We start from the raw sequence: 14,665 nt of genomic DNA, 5'->3' as shown, positions 1-14,665 counted from the left end.
TGACTTTAACTCCGGTTGGTGCATAACTCAAGTCGGAGAATGACCGTAATAAGCAATTTTCTTCTCGTAATGCAATATGCGGACGTGCGCGATTGTTTTATGTGTAAACATAACAATATATATATATATATATATATATATATATATATGTATATATATATATACTAATATAAATAATTTATATTTTAATATATATATATATATATATATATATATATATATCCTAATATATAATATATAAAGACAAGAGATATAGATATATATATATATAAATACACACAAATAGAGATACAAAAAAATACATTTATATATGCATTAATTTATTTGTGTAAATATATATATATATATATATATATATATATATATTCATGTATTTCTTAGTCTTTAAATAAACTTTCTTACTGGTTTTTCACCTACAGGATTCTAAATATAAGCATGTTTCAAAATCGTTTAAATAATACTACAGGACAAATATCGGAACTCAGGCATTGTAAACGCAAATCTGAAATGACAACCATTAACGAATTCCACAATAGCAATGGTAAGAGATGGCGTTGAAACAAATAAGTTAAAAAAATAAATAGAAAAATAGCAAAAGAAACAATACAACAACAACTAAATATATCACCGACATAGCATCGAAATCAATGCCCATGTTTCGTCTACCGAGAGAAAAAGTATTACGCAAGAGGGAGGAACGGTGTGAAAGGAAAATAAAATGAACTGAATGTTTTTATCGGGCGTGACGTCACAGGATTCTTTGCTGCTTTTAGGGGGCAATTTAAATTGATTTCCAGTGACAATATCCCCAAGAGCCTCTGTATTTTTATATTTCTGACAACCAGCCAGTTTACTATACGAAATGTTATGCCGCCTTCGTGATACATAAAAGAAAGAGAATATATACTTTTTTATTTTTCTCTTCCAACCCAAAGAGAATTTCTTGTTTCTTTTCATATTTTTACGTAACGAAAATATATTTCTTTCTTTTATTCTTTGCGCGCAACAAAAATATTGTTTTTTTCTTTCCTCTCTTTTATGTGAAAATGTTTTCTTTTCTCTTTTCCTCTTTATGCATAAACATGCAAAATTTATTTAACATTTCTTCATTCTTTACAACATAAATTTCTTTAATTTTCCATTCAGTCAAATATCGAAAAACTATCTCTTCTTTTCTTACCTCCTCTTCCACTGTACTTTCTACTTTCTAAAGTTTTCAACACGACTACATTTATTCAACATCGTCTTGGCAACACCAATACATAATATTACATTCAATAATTCAGTAGTTTCCGAACTACTGTATTAAAACTTCACATTAAAACGATGAAAAGTGGAAAGGCGTAATTTTTTTAAGTTTAACTGATCCATTCACAAGAAAGATTGTACTTGGTAGCTTACATAAACCAAATAAGTTGTAATGGAGTCATTAAGTAAGTAAGAAACATATATATATATAATAATATATTAATATTACTAATATATATAATAAATTAAGATATATATAATATATTAAATATAATGATATATATATATATAGAAAATTTATTTTAAGGTTACCAGACCTAGGGGACAGATCGTCCTTGAAAGCTTGTAGCTTTTGTGAAGAAACCTCCTTCAGGAAGTATGTATGTATGTATACATACATACAAGTATGTGTATATATATATATATATATATATATATATATATATATATCTAAATATATGTGTATGGTACATATGTACATTCATATACATATAGTTAATTCCACTGTCAGCTGACATACACATTCTCTCTCTCTCTCTCTCTCTCTCTCTCTCTCTCTCTCTCTCTCTCTCTCTCTCTCTCTCTCTCTCTCGCTCTCCCTGTGTGTGGCACTGTCAAAAGCCGGCGGCAAAATCGACACATAAAATACCCCGTAACTCAGTATAAGTTATTGACAGCTCGCCAGCGAGCGGAAAAATGTGAATTAAACAATTTACCCTAGAACCGACAGTCAGCAGTGGTTAAAAAAGAAAGAAAAAAAAAAAAAAAAAAATTGTTAGGCGAAATACGACAGTTGTTTATTCGCCCTGACTGTCGTGTTGACACCGGGCCTATACAAGATTAAGAAAACGTGTCCATAGTATTAACATGACTTTGCTACGAAGAGAGAGAGATGAGAAGAGAGAGAGAGCAGAGAGGATGACGGAGGAGAGAGAGAGAGAGAGAACGTATTCATAGTAATTAACATTACTTTTCTAGAAATATATATATATATATATATATATATATATAGATATATATATATATATATATATATAAATATATGACTGGTAAAAATGTTCTGTAACAACAGAATTCCATCTAATAAAAGGAGCCCATAAAAACACCAAAATGTAGAGAGGAAAAGTATATATTTCAGAGACTGCGGTCTCTCTCTTCAGGTATATTCATTAATATATAGATATATATATATTATATATTATATATTCATATCATATTATTATACATGTATCACAATAAAACCCATTAAAACCCATTAAGATAAAAAAGGTACAGCATACAGAACACTTCACTTACAAACCTAAATTTTTTTTCTCTCTCACATTCTCTTAAAAACAGCTGAAGGCCAAGGGGAACACGCCCCAGAAATGAAGATAAACAAGCGGGCCGTAAACAATTCCTCCTGAAACTAAAACAATTACGACATAATACCGCATGAAAGGTGGAAGGGGAGGGGGGAGGAAGGAGGGGGATGGGGAGGGGTTAAAAGTTACAAAGACATAAACCTTAAAATGCCATCCCGGGCAGAGCAAACAAAATCCCTTTACGTCAAACCATTATAACGAGTGCGGGAGCTTAACCGTGTCGGGAAGGAAAAGTGGAAGTTCTGAGAGAGAGAGAGAGAGAGAGAGAGAGAGAGAGAGACGTAAATAGAACGTGTGTGGGTGCACCCGTCTGTTTGTGTTTTATATATGAAACGCCCTTACCGGGAGACCACACACAAACGTGTATGTATTCGCTTGCGATTGTTACACATCGCATGCAAGACCAACCACAAACATTCATGCACATTCAATGCAACACACAAACACGTGATTGTTCGGGTCACAGGGAAAAAACCACACAATAGCACAAACATAAAAATAATTGAATTCACGAAGCATCACGCACATATACAAACAGATGTATCTGTTGCATGTAGGTGTTGCATTTCGTAAAAAAAAATTCATATACAAAAGTTGGATTCACGATTCCAATGATTAACAGAAGTAAAATGTATCTTCTGCGAAAAATACACGAACAAACGTATTCACAAACACAAACAAATGCTTGCACAGAAATGACTCTTTGTGCTTTCAAGGATTGACAAGAGTAAATTGTGCCTTCAAAAAAAAAAAACTCATTAACATACATAAGCGCATGATGGAACAGCAGTGGAACTTCTGCAAGTCACAAACAAACGCTTTAAGATAAACAAGCAAATGCTTTTACAGAAACGGCACTTCTGCATGTTACAAACAAACGCTTTCACATACAAAAGCAAATGCTTGCACAGAAATGGCACTTCTACATGTTACAAACAAACGCATTTACAAGTTTGTACAGAAATGACTCTTTTCATGTTCCTGTAAATACGATAAGTTAAAAGGGAACAATTCACAATCTTCTATAGTATCGGAAGAGTTAAGTAACCACAGTACATAACTTACTTCCATAAAAACCAAAAAATTAAAAAAAGGGAAAAATAAAAGGAAAATGAAAAAGTGAAAGGAAAAAGGAAAAGTTTGTGACAAGAAATGGAGTAGTTCCGGTACTTGAAAGCCCCGCTGTCTCCGAAGCTGTCAATAACAAGCGGTGGCTCACAGGAGATACATTGCATTCCCGTTTATCTCGAAAACAGTTTATGTTGTTATAGTCAGTTACCCTGTCATCCGTCTAAATTTACTCTCTCTCTCTCTCCTCTCTCTCTCTCTCTCTCTCTCTCTCTCTCTCTCTCACTTGTGCACGCAAACGTACTCACACACGCAAAAACAAACACACGCTCATAAACACACACAGACATATATATATATATATATATATATATATATATATATATATATATATATAGGGGGATAACACACACACACACACATATATACATAATAAATAAATTAATACTATAGATATAATATATATATAATTATATAATATATAATATATATAATTAGTATATATGTGTGTGTGTATATATATGACGCAGCCAATGTTAAGTTACTTTTTTCTGAAAGCAATGAATAACTGTGGATTCTTAACCACCAGGCCACCTCGCTGTCTAAAAATATGAAAGGTCAAAGCAAGAATGATAATAGCAAAACCAACAAAACTGGCCTCAGTACTTAAGGAACTTGGATTAAAATTGTTTTATGGAATCCTCACCACAAAAATAGTTTCCTCAAGTAAGGTTATACTAAATAAGAGGAGTAAGCGGTATCTGATGTAAAGTGTCAACCATGAATCTTCAGTCAATAACAAAACTGAATACAGAATCCAACAGAATGAAGTCGAGGAATCCAGTCAAAGGTACATATCGGGAACTACGATGGTTCGACATGGCCATGTGCCTCATAATTTAGCTAAAATTGAAAAGACAAGAATCATACGAAGAAATTAAACTGGAGCCAGGAAAGACAACTAATGCTATGAATAAGAGACACACGAAAATATACAAAAGGCCAGGTAATCAACTTTAAAAGAATGACACGGGACGGGTTTATAAGATTAGACAGAGAATCGAAAAGTTATGTCTCATGAAGTCTTTAGTCTGAACATGAACTATACTTTGGATACGACTGGATACTGGCTACAAGCATCAAGACAGTATACTCAGAAGCGGAAATTATCAGCTGAAGTCTTCAATAACAAAAAGGAAAAAACGTTTATCAATTTATTCATTTTTTACTGTGGAACACCGCTAGTCAGTGGGTAATCAATTTCATGATTAGATTTGCCACCGTTCAGTCCGGGGTAAGCGCTTCGCAGAAAAGTGATAGTTTGGCCTCAGCGTCTGGATGGTAAGTAACATCCATAAGATCGTGGCTTAGTTACCATAATATTCAACACAATGGGAACTTAATTAATGAATGAATGAATGAATGAAGAATTAATTAATTAATTAATAAATAATAAATAATAAATATAAAATAATAATAATAATAATAATAATAATGATATTAAAAATTCTCTAACAATAATAATACTTCAGATCAGGTTGCCAGCCTCGTACTTACGCAGAAGAGAGGGTCAGCATTTTGCCAGCGGTAATTCTAGGTAAATTGCATTAAGGGAGAAAGACCTCAAAAATATTATGCAGCTCAGAAACTTGGGCCATAAGGGTGACAGGGGAAGAAGATCTTCCAGAGAGAAATAAAAGGGCATATTTATACGCAAGTTTTGAATAACAACCAAAGGACGAATGTGGAATAATGTCGTGGAGAAAAAGAGAATGGGAGTTTGGGAATTATGAAAACAGTATACACACACTTTTCTCTACATATATCTGATTATTATATTATCACTAATGTTATTGCTATTTTTCATTATATTAATTTAGGCTGATCAAAATGGACATTACTTTGTGTATCAAACTTTTAACTAATATACTACAGTAATGAGGGGAAAAACAGAGAGAGAGAGAGAGAGAGAGAGAGAGAGAGAGAGAGAGAGAGAGAGAGAGAGAGAGAGAGAGACTTTATTGCGCTGAGACTTAACATACAAAAAACAAGTGCACTTCCTACTGAGTATACCTCAGCCAAGAGCACCTAAAACTGGATAAATTCATTATCTTATTATATTCCGGCTAATTCAAGCACACTAGCAAAATTATAACCTGCATTTTGATTTTGACGAGTGAATGTTAACGGCTGAAACATGGTAAATTTGTCTGGGATTTTCTGCTATCATTTATCAGTATGAGAAGTAACCCAAATGTAACGGCTATGAAGCATTTAACCTTAGTAAGTTTGACCGTGACCTTTGACACCCAAAATCGTACCCATTTATCGCTTAAACCCCCTAAAAGTCTAACCACATTCTTTTCAGTGTACTACGTAATATCACTAAGTCTATCAGCTTGGCTTTTAACATTTCTTTCAAGAACCGTTTTCCAACATTAAATTTCCCTCTCATTTAGTTCCCTCGTGTATTTTTCGTCTATAAAATGCTAACTCCCTTTACTTACAAACAATCAACCAATAACCGAACACTTTCCTAAAATATGGGAACTTATCAGTCAACTAGAAACATTTTTCCAAGCTATTTTCCCGTCGTAGACTATTTCTGTCTCCACATTCTTTGCCCGGATGCTGTAACTTCCAATACGCAAGAATCTAATTTAGCGTTATTATCATCTCGAGACTAATAACGGACCCTTCACGTGTACTAGGAACTCCACTCTCAAGGCATGGCCCAATTTGGTCTTTGAGCGTAGCAGAAAAATATGTCTCGAAGAAACAGACAATTTCCGATACAAGGCTTCACATTAAATGATACCGATGAATTTATGTAACGGATGTAAAAACATTTAGCGTCTTCCTGAAAACTACTCAAAACATTGAACATATTTAAACTTTTCTTAATATTATCAACAGTATAACATCCTATTCAATGGGAATATTCTATAAAATTAATATCACTTATGAACATAATGTCATTTACTCACCTCCCGATGCTAAACACATTCTTACTGTAAATAATAGATTATTACTCCTGTCAAATACAAAGAACAGCACAGGAGAGGACATGGGGAAAAATGACAATAAGAAAATATACTCAGATACCCTGAAATAACGAATGGTAAGATCAAATCTGGTTGTCATAGCATTACATGGGCGGCCTGAATAACCTCAAGACAAGAAAAAGTTGATTTAGATTTGGGGAGAGTGACTAAGTTCAGGAGAGTAGCAAATTATATACTACTCCAAGGTAGTATTCATAGACTTATTAGGGTGGTCAAGACTGATGGAGCTCAAATGAGGTTAAGTATCTACCATAAATAATAACAATTTCTATTTATAATTTTAACACCTTTTAATTAGATTTTGAGCTATTTTTGTGACCAAAGGCTCCATTTAAATAGGCAACTGTCTAAACTAAAGTAACTACGAAGCAAGTGTTTATACCCTTTTAATCAATGAAAGATGAGTATTTTCAATCTGTAGAATTCAATTTCCTTGAAACCAATTAGGAAAATTATTTTTAATTTTCATAAATCAAAGAGTAAAAATAATATTTGTGCCAATTTCTGCATCTGAAAAAGAGAGACTCCAAAATAAAGAAGAGGGGTCGTAACAGCAGGCCACACCACGCACATGTAAATGCCATCAAGCCTGAGTGGATCCATAGCATTAAGTCTTGACTTTCATGTCAAAACAGTTAGAAAATGTCTCTCTATTTAAATAAAGATAAAATGTCCCTTCAGTACCTAAGATAAAATAAATAAGTGAACAACTAGAATTATGAGCCCAAACATGTCTATGGATGGTTATAACTTAAAAATTGAAAACCGTGTCACGATACAAATACGGACACATATCAATTAAAAGTAAATAAACATGGCTAAGCCTCACGCAGAATGAGGGTAAATCTACGTATTTACGCATGAATGGCTGCCCTAAGTAACATCCCGAGAGGAGAACACGTACCTCCAATTGTTTTTCTCTCTCTCAGGACATCGTCAACTTGGAATACTTATGTACAGCTAACATGCAACATTAACACAAAATATGACCACAAGGGATAGCATGCTCTTTCACGAAAGAAATAGTAATTATATGGATTGTTGGTCATTCAAGATGCGGCAAGGCTGATAAAACATGTCATGTATTCTATATTTCATTCTGTCTTCATTTCCTCCTATAAAGGCCAGCTAACACGACCCGTGTGTGTTTACCTTTTAGTTATAAGCTGATAATAATTCCCAGATTATTTTTGGGAAGGATAAATCCCGATTTAAATGGAACGGATTAGTCTCCCACGGGAGAAGAGATAAAAATAAAATACGCTGGTAATATTGTACACTAAAATGCGACCGCTGGGTAGTCAATAAATTACTGGACTTAGATCCACGACACTTTCATGTCCAAAATTACTCAAAATAAAACAAACAAATAATTACACGGGAGACTTGAGACACACATTAGGCTGCCAATATGCTTTTGACATGTGAATTTTCTGGGCAAGGTTTGATGTTTTCTTACTCCATGATATCAATTTAATCAAGTTCTAAAAAATAATAGTCTTCATATTTTCCCATGTTAAATTACACAGATTTAGTGAGTACATAAAAAATGACCATGGCAACTAAATATTATTAATTCTAGGTTTGAGCTCATTTACCAATTCACACATAAAACATATATTGCCCAAATATGACAGCACCATACTGTGCGCTGGGTAAGCGGAGGCAAGCTATTGGTAAATATATATACGTATATATAACAGTTAAATGATGTTGAGTCCAGCACCACCGTTTTATTTTATTATCATTATTTTTTATTTATTTTTCCTTTTTTTAGCGAATGACTAACATCCATATCACCTGCGCCAATAACATAGCATTAGCATGAAGCAAGCTCTGGGGTGGGGAGGAAATGGTTCGCCACTGTGGCGAGATTAAAAATGGTGGGGGAGGGGGAAAGGAAGAGGGAATAATAAGCACAGGAAAGGAGGAGAATTTGGGCAGAAATAACAGGAAGAAGTGGAAGGCGATAAGAAACCTAGATGCAAAGGACAAGTATGAGAGCGATAAGGTATGAATGTAAACATTGCCCACACCTGCCTGAACTCGGGTTTCCGAGAAATAACTGAAAGAAATTCCTTTCTGTCTGAAGTTTACTGACTTATATTTTCGTGGGTCCAATTGATTGAACTTAGAGTATTCTATTTTTTTCATCGTTTTTATGACACTATTCAATCACAATTGCGGGAGAACTTGACAGAAAGTCACCGTTTGTCAATAAAAAAAAACATGATATCTCTTCAGTCACAGAAAAGGTTAAAGGTGGAAAAGGTCTTTAAATTTTCCCAAACTCGTAATAAATAACAAGAAATGAATAGGAATAAATGAGGATGGGTTCAAAGCAATAAATGAGTTTTTCCAACCAGTATGATGTAATCCAGAGGAAATGATGTATGTTGCTGAAGTTGAAGGCCCTGGTGGCAACTGAATATGGATAGAATTACTGAAGAGCGACTGGAATTGTACTAAAATATGTCCAAAGTGACTTTAATACGTTTAGACTGACAAAAGGATACTTTTGCAATAAATATTTAGGAAGAAATGAAAACAGATTGAACAGAAGTGCGTCTTTGGAGTTACGGTATAATCTCTAATTAAAAATTCGTCGAGTGAGTTTGTTGGCAACAACTTGGTTAGTTGCCGAAAGTTGCTTTTGATAAACTTTAAATAGGTCAGAAAATGAATATACTTGGAATGATCTGCCTCAAGGGTACGTTTAATGATGGCAGAGAATGCGATCTGAGCTGGACAAGCAATGACTCCGGCGTTGCCCATGAAGTAATGACCTCCAACAGGTTAAGAATAAACTAGAAACATAAAATAAAGTACTAAAGGAACTCTCATTTGTAGCAATGCTTGTCATACGAGGTTATACTATTTCATTTTTTTGGCGCACCTAGGAAAGATGACTCCACATCGGATCTAGAAGTAATGTTTCATTTCCTGAATCTATATTTGAGCAATTCCCTTAACCATTTGACATTTGTGAATCCCCACATCTTTGTTTGGCAAATACATTTCCATTAAGTTATTACGTTAAGACATAAGATTAGTTGATGTATTACTTGAAAAAGATAATATACCACTTACGCATAAAAGGTCCTCTAGACATGACTACTGAATATCCGAACTCCCATCGGATGATTAACAGCGTGGACCCCAATGAAAATGGAGGACGATAAATACAATATATGATTATTTTGCCTCTCAATATATAGCCTCAAAGAGAGAGAGAGAGAGAGAGCAGAGATGAGATTGGGAGAGGATGAGGGAGAGGAGGAGAGAGATGAGGAGAGAGAGCGTAATATCCATGCAAGGGTCATGGGGAACGAGAAAAGCATGAAGGGGGCATTACTCTAAGCCAGGAGTCAAAGCAAAAGGATTTAGAGGAACTGGCGAAAAGGTTACAGGTGGAGGAGAGAGAGAGAGAGAGAGAGAGAGAGAGAGAGAGAGAATAAGGCGAGAGTGAGGAAAGCTAGATGGAATTTTCAGTGAATCTCTCGCCCCATCATTTCCTACGATGGCTGGAGAGAGAGAGAGAGAGAAAGAGAGAGAGAGATATGGGTAGATAATTAGGGAGAGGAGGGAAGCACGGGTGAGATGAGTTAAAAAAAATAAAAACAGCATGCAAACACACAAACGAACAAACAAACACACGCAAACACAACACAACACTTGAGGCAACCTTACATGGAGCGGCCATGGTGGTGGTGAAGGGTGGGAGTAGGCGACACGGGGGGTGGTGGTGAGGAGGAGGAGGAGGAGGGGTGGTGTACCACCCGTGCAGTTGCTGCTGGTGTTGGTGGTGGAGGGCTGCTGCTGCTGCTGTAGGAGTAAGGTGAGGCTGCTGCTGCTGCTGCTGTTGCTGCTGCTGCTGTGGGGGCCTCACGCTGCTGTTGCCGCCCACACCGCTGCCCGCCCACCCGTGGCCACTGCCCGCAGCACCCCACCCGGACCACCACACCGTCACGGTCAATCCGAACTCGGGTACAAATGCCCACTAAACACTGACAGCTGAGAAACGGGGGGGAGGGAGGGGCCAACACCTATGGGTAGAGATAAAGGAAGGAGACGAAAAGAGGAAAAAATGAAACGAAATGATAATGAAGAACGTAACGAAGTTCCAGAAATCTGATACAAAATTAAATAGAGTATGTCATAAAACTATAAAAATAATATTATTTTCCGAGGCTTACTGTGATTATTTTCTCAATATCTATCACTCATGCAAATCGCACTGCGCTCATGTAAAATAACAATTTAAAATTCAAACGGAACGAAAAACGTTTACGGGCAAAACGTTTGTTTATTCCCGGCTGCAGTCACCGGGAGAAACGTTTGAACGAGGAGAAACGTACGGGAACCGAACAGGTACACAATCTTCTGGCTTCAGTCAGGTCCGGATCTCGTTGACGACAGGTATTCTCTAAACGTTCCACTTATCGATATTCACTAAAATGCGAATCTACACGAAGATATAAAATTACTCTCTACGAAAAGTGGTGAATCTGCCGTGCTTATTGATTACCTTAGATATACTGCGTATTATGTATAATAATATAAATAGATCAAGGGCAAAATGGGATTACTGTGCTATTGTACATCAAAACGAATAGGCGCTTCTATTTTGCACCTTTTTTCAAAAATCGAAAATACGAACCGAAAAAATATATATAGTGTGTGATACTGATGTCGATTACGTTTAGATATATACGTAGAATACGCTAGAGATGCATTTATTTATATATATATAATATAGACTAAAATGGCAGAACTACAAAATATGATGCCTATATTATGTAGGTATACAGTACTGTAGGTATGGGGCTTGTTGAGATGGCTATACTAAAGAATGCCAAAAGAAATAAGAGTCTATTTTAATCAGTTATTGCACTGCGAGACGAAATAGTGTGGTTGCCTGGATCCAGTCAGTGTTTCCAGGAAGGTTTCAGCGCTGGAATAATGACGCTACTTACAAAAGGTGAAAACCTTACGTGAAACACTTCCAGCGATGATAGTTTCGTGAGGGATATATGAAACGGGCTCGCGTCAGGCGTAAAAATATATTTAGATCTAAGCTAGTATATATATTTATTCCAGTATATATTTCGTGCCTCTTCGGATATACGTCATACCACTGAAATTACAGTATCAAGTGGCTTTACGTGATGAAGAATCAAATTAAAAGATGATTAAATCAAGTACATTCGACAGGCAAAAATATATCTTCACGAAAACTAGAATTATAAAACTGAGATCAAACGAAACGGTAAATAGTCAACGATACTCTAAAATTATAACAGATGCATGAGCACGGCCACAAAACAAAACAATAATAATAAAGAAATACTTTAGTGAAAGCTCAAAAAAAGAGAAGGGGGCGGGGGAGAACTTTACGAAGACACAAAAACAATAATAAGAGACAAAGATCCACAACAATAGAAAATGGGGAAAAGTAGAAAGAGAAAAACAGATGCAACACCGATAATGAGAAAACACAGGGCTAGAGCTGCAGCACAAATGTCAAGTAGGCAGGAGGAGGCAGCTGTAGTGGCAGGAGACACCAGGAGAGAACTGGAGATGGGGATGAGGGCAGGTGTTAGGGAAGGCAGCTGCAGACAGAGAGGGCAGGTGGGCAACACAGATGCAACACTGGACACGTCACCACCTAAGCACCACATTCCACAGCTACATACCTGTAACGAGAAGAAAATAAGATTCGTTAATTATACACGTCACCTCGACTAGGCAACCTAATCCTATCCTTAATTAATTCATTTACTTGAAACAATAATTTCACTTGACCGATAGCTTTCAAATTCATGGGCTTATAACAGATATATTTGATAGTAGTTTTAAATGTATATATAAAAGTAAAACAATAACAGGTTATAACATAATGAAGGTTGAAGTCAAAAGCTAAAGAAAAAAAAAAACTTTACTTGCTAGAGAATCATAATCAAATGATTAGCAATCTACATGCCTCATTCACTTCACCCCCCCACTCCCCCCCTCCAAACATCCAAGGCTACTTCGGCCGCCCGTTACCTACTCCTTCGCCCTAGAGCAGTCTTAATAAAAACGGTTATTTTAAAATTACCCTCATCGACAAACAAAGCCTTAAAATGCATATCTTTATAGAACATGTTCTGCTCAAAATTACTTTTTCTCTCATTTCCCAAAATAATTTTATAAGTTCGTGTTACACCCTGTAACATGAATATATATATATATTATATATATATATATATATATATATATATATATATATATATATATATATATATAAACATACACAAACCAGTGGGGGTAAAGAATCCCTCTGAATTTCAATTCCTAATTGTTGTCAACTTTAAAGTACTATTTTCGATCATTAAAAGTTGCACATATCACCTTTTAATGACAGAAGACCTTCCGGAATTCAGTTAAGACACTAACCAAAATGTTTTGGTTGGTTCATTAAGAATGAACCTACAGTAATAATAATAATAATAATAATAATGATAACTGCCATGAAATTCACTTCATCATTAAACTGTTGAGTAATAAATCTCCACAATACATTCAATATACTTCATTTACATAATTATCAATTTTATCATTCACTAATAATAATAATAATAATAATAATAATAATAATAATAAATAATAATAATAACCAGAAGATGGCAATAACATTTGGTGCCCTGGAAATAATATATAAACAAGATGCCTAACGTTCATTAATTAAATAAATATAATATCCTTCGGTTCAACCGTAGGAGGAAGAGAAAGGCCTTGAATTTGCTGATCACAGCCATGTCAATAAAGTGTCCGCCTACTGATCGGAGAAGAGAGAATTTCATGGGGCGACTGTAACGGCTGATGACAACTTATCTATTGAAGATGGTGTTCTAGAGTTGAAATTTGACGTTAGTACATTTTCATAACGACAATGTTATGGGCAAAACATAGTCCTAGGAGCTAAATAATATTTCAATTCGTTGTGATTGGCGTCTACAGCTGATAATGTCCTTAACCATAATTTTTACCGACGCTTTATTATAGATTGGTCCTGTGCTATTTATAAATAAAAATATTTTCTACTGCGAAAATATGAAATTTTTGACGTTTTAACAGAAAGAAAAAAATTGCATATTTTCGTTTCATCTACGTAAAATTCCAAGATTACTTCAAGTAAAAAGTACCACACATTCGTGGAAATTTTTTTTATAGGAAATGCTGGTTTTCTTCGTTCTTCTTTTTTTTAAATTACTATTTCTATAGGTCTTTTTTATTGTTTAAATCTTATATCTCATCCTTAAGTTACGAGACTGTCTTTTGCCACCTGAGTTCAAGTTTAAAACATCAAGATTGAAGTCCAGGATAATTTAGTTGTCAAATCATTAAACCCTCAGACTTCGACTACACCTGACGTAACTTAAGTACCAAGAGCCTCTGGGATTATACTATGCAGTGAATTTCTGTCACCCAGAAATTAACATTCCACCTAGGCGCAGGTTAGTAAGGCGGACGACAAAAAAAGAAAAAATAAATCTAATACACCTTAAATTAACACAAGCAGAAGGACAGACAGACAGAAGGTAAGACCGTACACTCCCCCCCCCCCCCCCCTCCCCCCCCCCCCCCCCCCCCGCCCTCCTTAATCACGAAGCGAGTTACGCGTATGAGTTTTGATTACAGGATCATAAAACGTTGCATTAGTTAATCATCGTTGCTTTGCCGAGCCTCACTCGGCATTTTCAATTTGCCGGCCTTCATTCGCGTCGGCGTAATGAAATGTAATTTATAAGGAATTACACTCAATTACATTTCAGACGTGCAATTGCAACCCTTTTGTTTATGCTCGTCTACGATTAAAACTTACGGCGACGGGCAGAGAGAGGGAGGGAGGAGAGAGATTGAGGCATTCGAAATATA

General features: G+C 35.4%; 1 protein-coding gene across 8 annotated transcripts in view; it reads right to left on the bottom strand.

The window, feature by feature from the left end:
* The window catches only part of LOC135208674 (calmodulin-binding transcription activator 2-like), a 579,281-nt gene that overhangs the window by 312,939 nt on the left and 251,677 nt on the right, over positions 1 to 14,665 (bottom strand). The window contains exon 3 of one of the 8 annotated variants that reach the window (XM_064241109.1): positions 10,436 to 12,441. The exons of the other annotated variants lie outside the window; for them this stretch is intronic. Within the exon in view, the coding sequence (XP_064097179.1) occupies positions 10,436 to 10,448 (13 nt within the window). The 5' untranslated portion in view covers positions 10,449 to 12,441. The remainder of the gene's footprint in view (positions 1 to 10,435; positions 12,442 to 14,665) is intronic. 8 annotated transcript variants of the gene reach the window in all.

Source organism: Macrobrachium nipponense, chromosome 35 (genome assembly GCF_015104395.2).
Source record: "Macrobrachium nipponense isolate FS-2020 chromosome 35, ASM1510439v2, whole genome shotgun sequence".
In the NCBI taxonomy this organism is placed as follows: Eukaryota; Metazoa; Arthropoda; class Malacostraca; order Decapoda; family Palaemonidae; genus Macrobrachium; species Macrobrachium nipponense.
The sequence above is the reverse complement of the archived record's forward strand: the minus strand, read 5'-3'. Positions and strand labels throughout refer to the sequence as shown.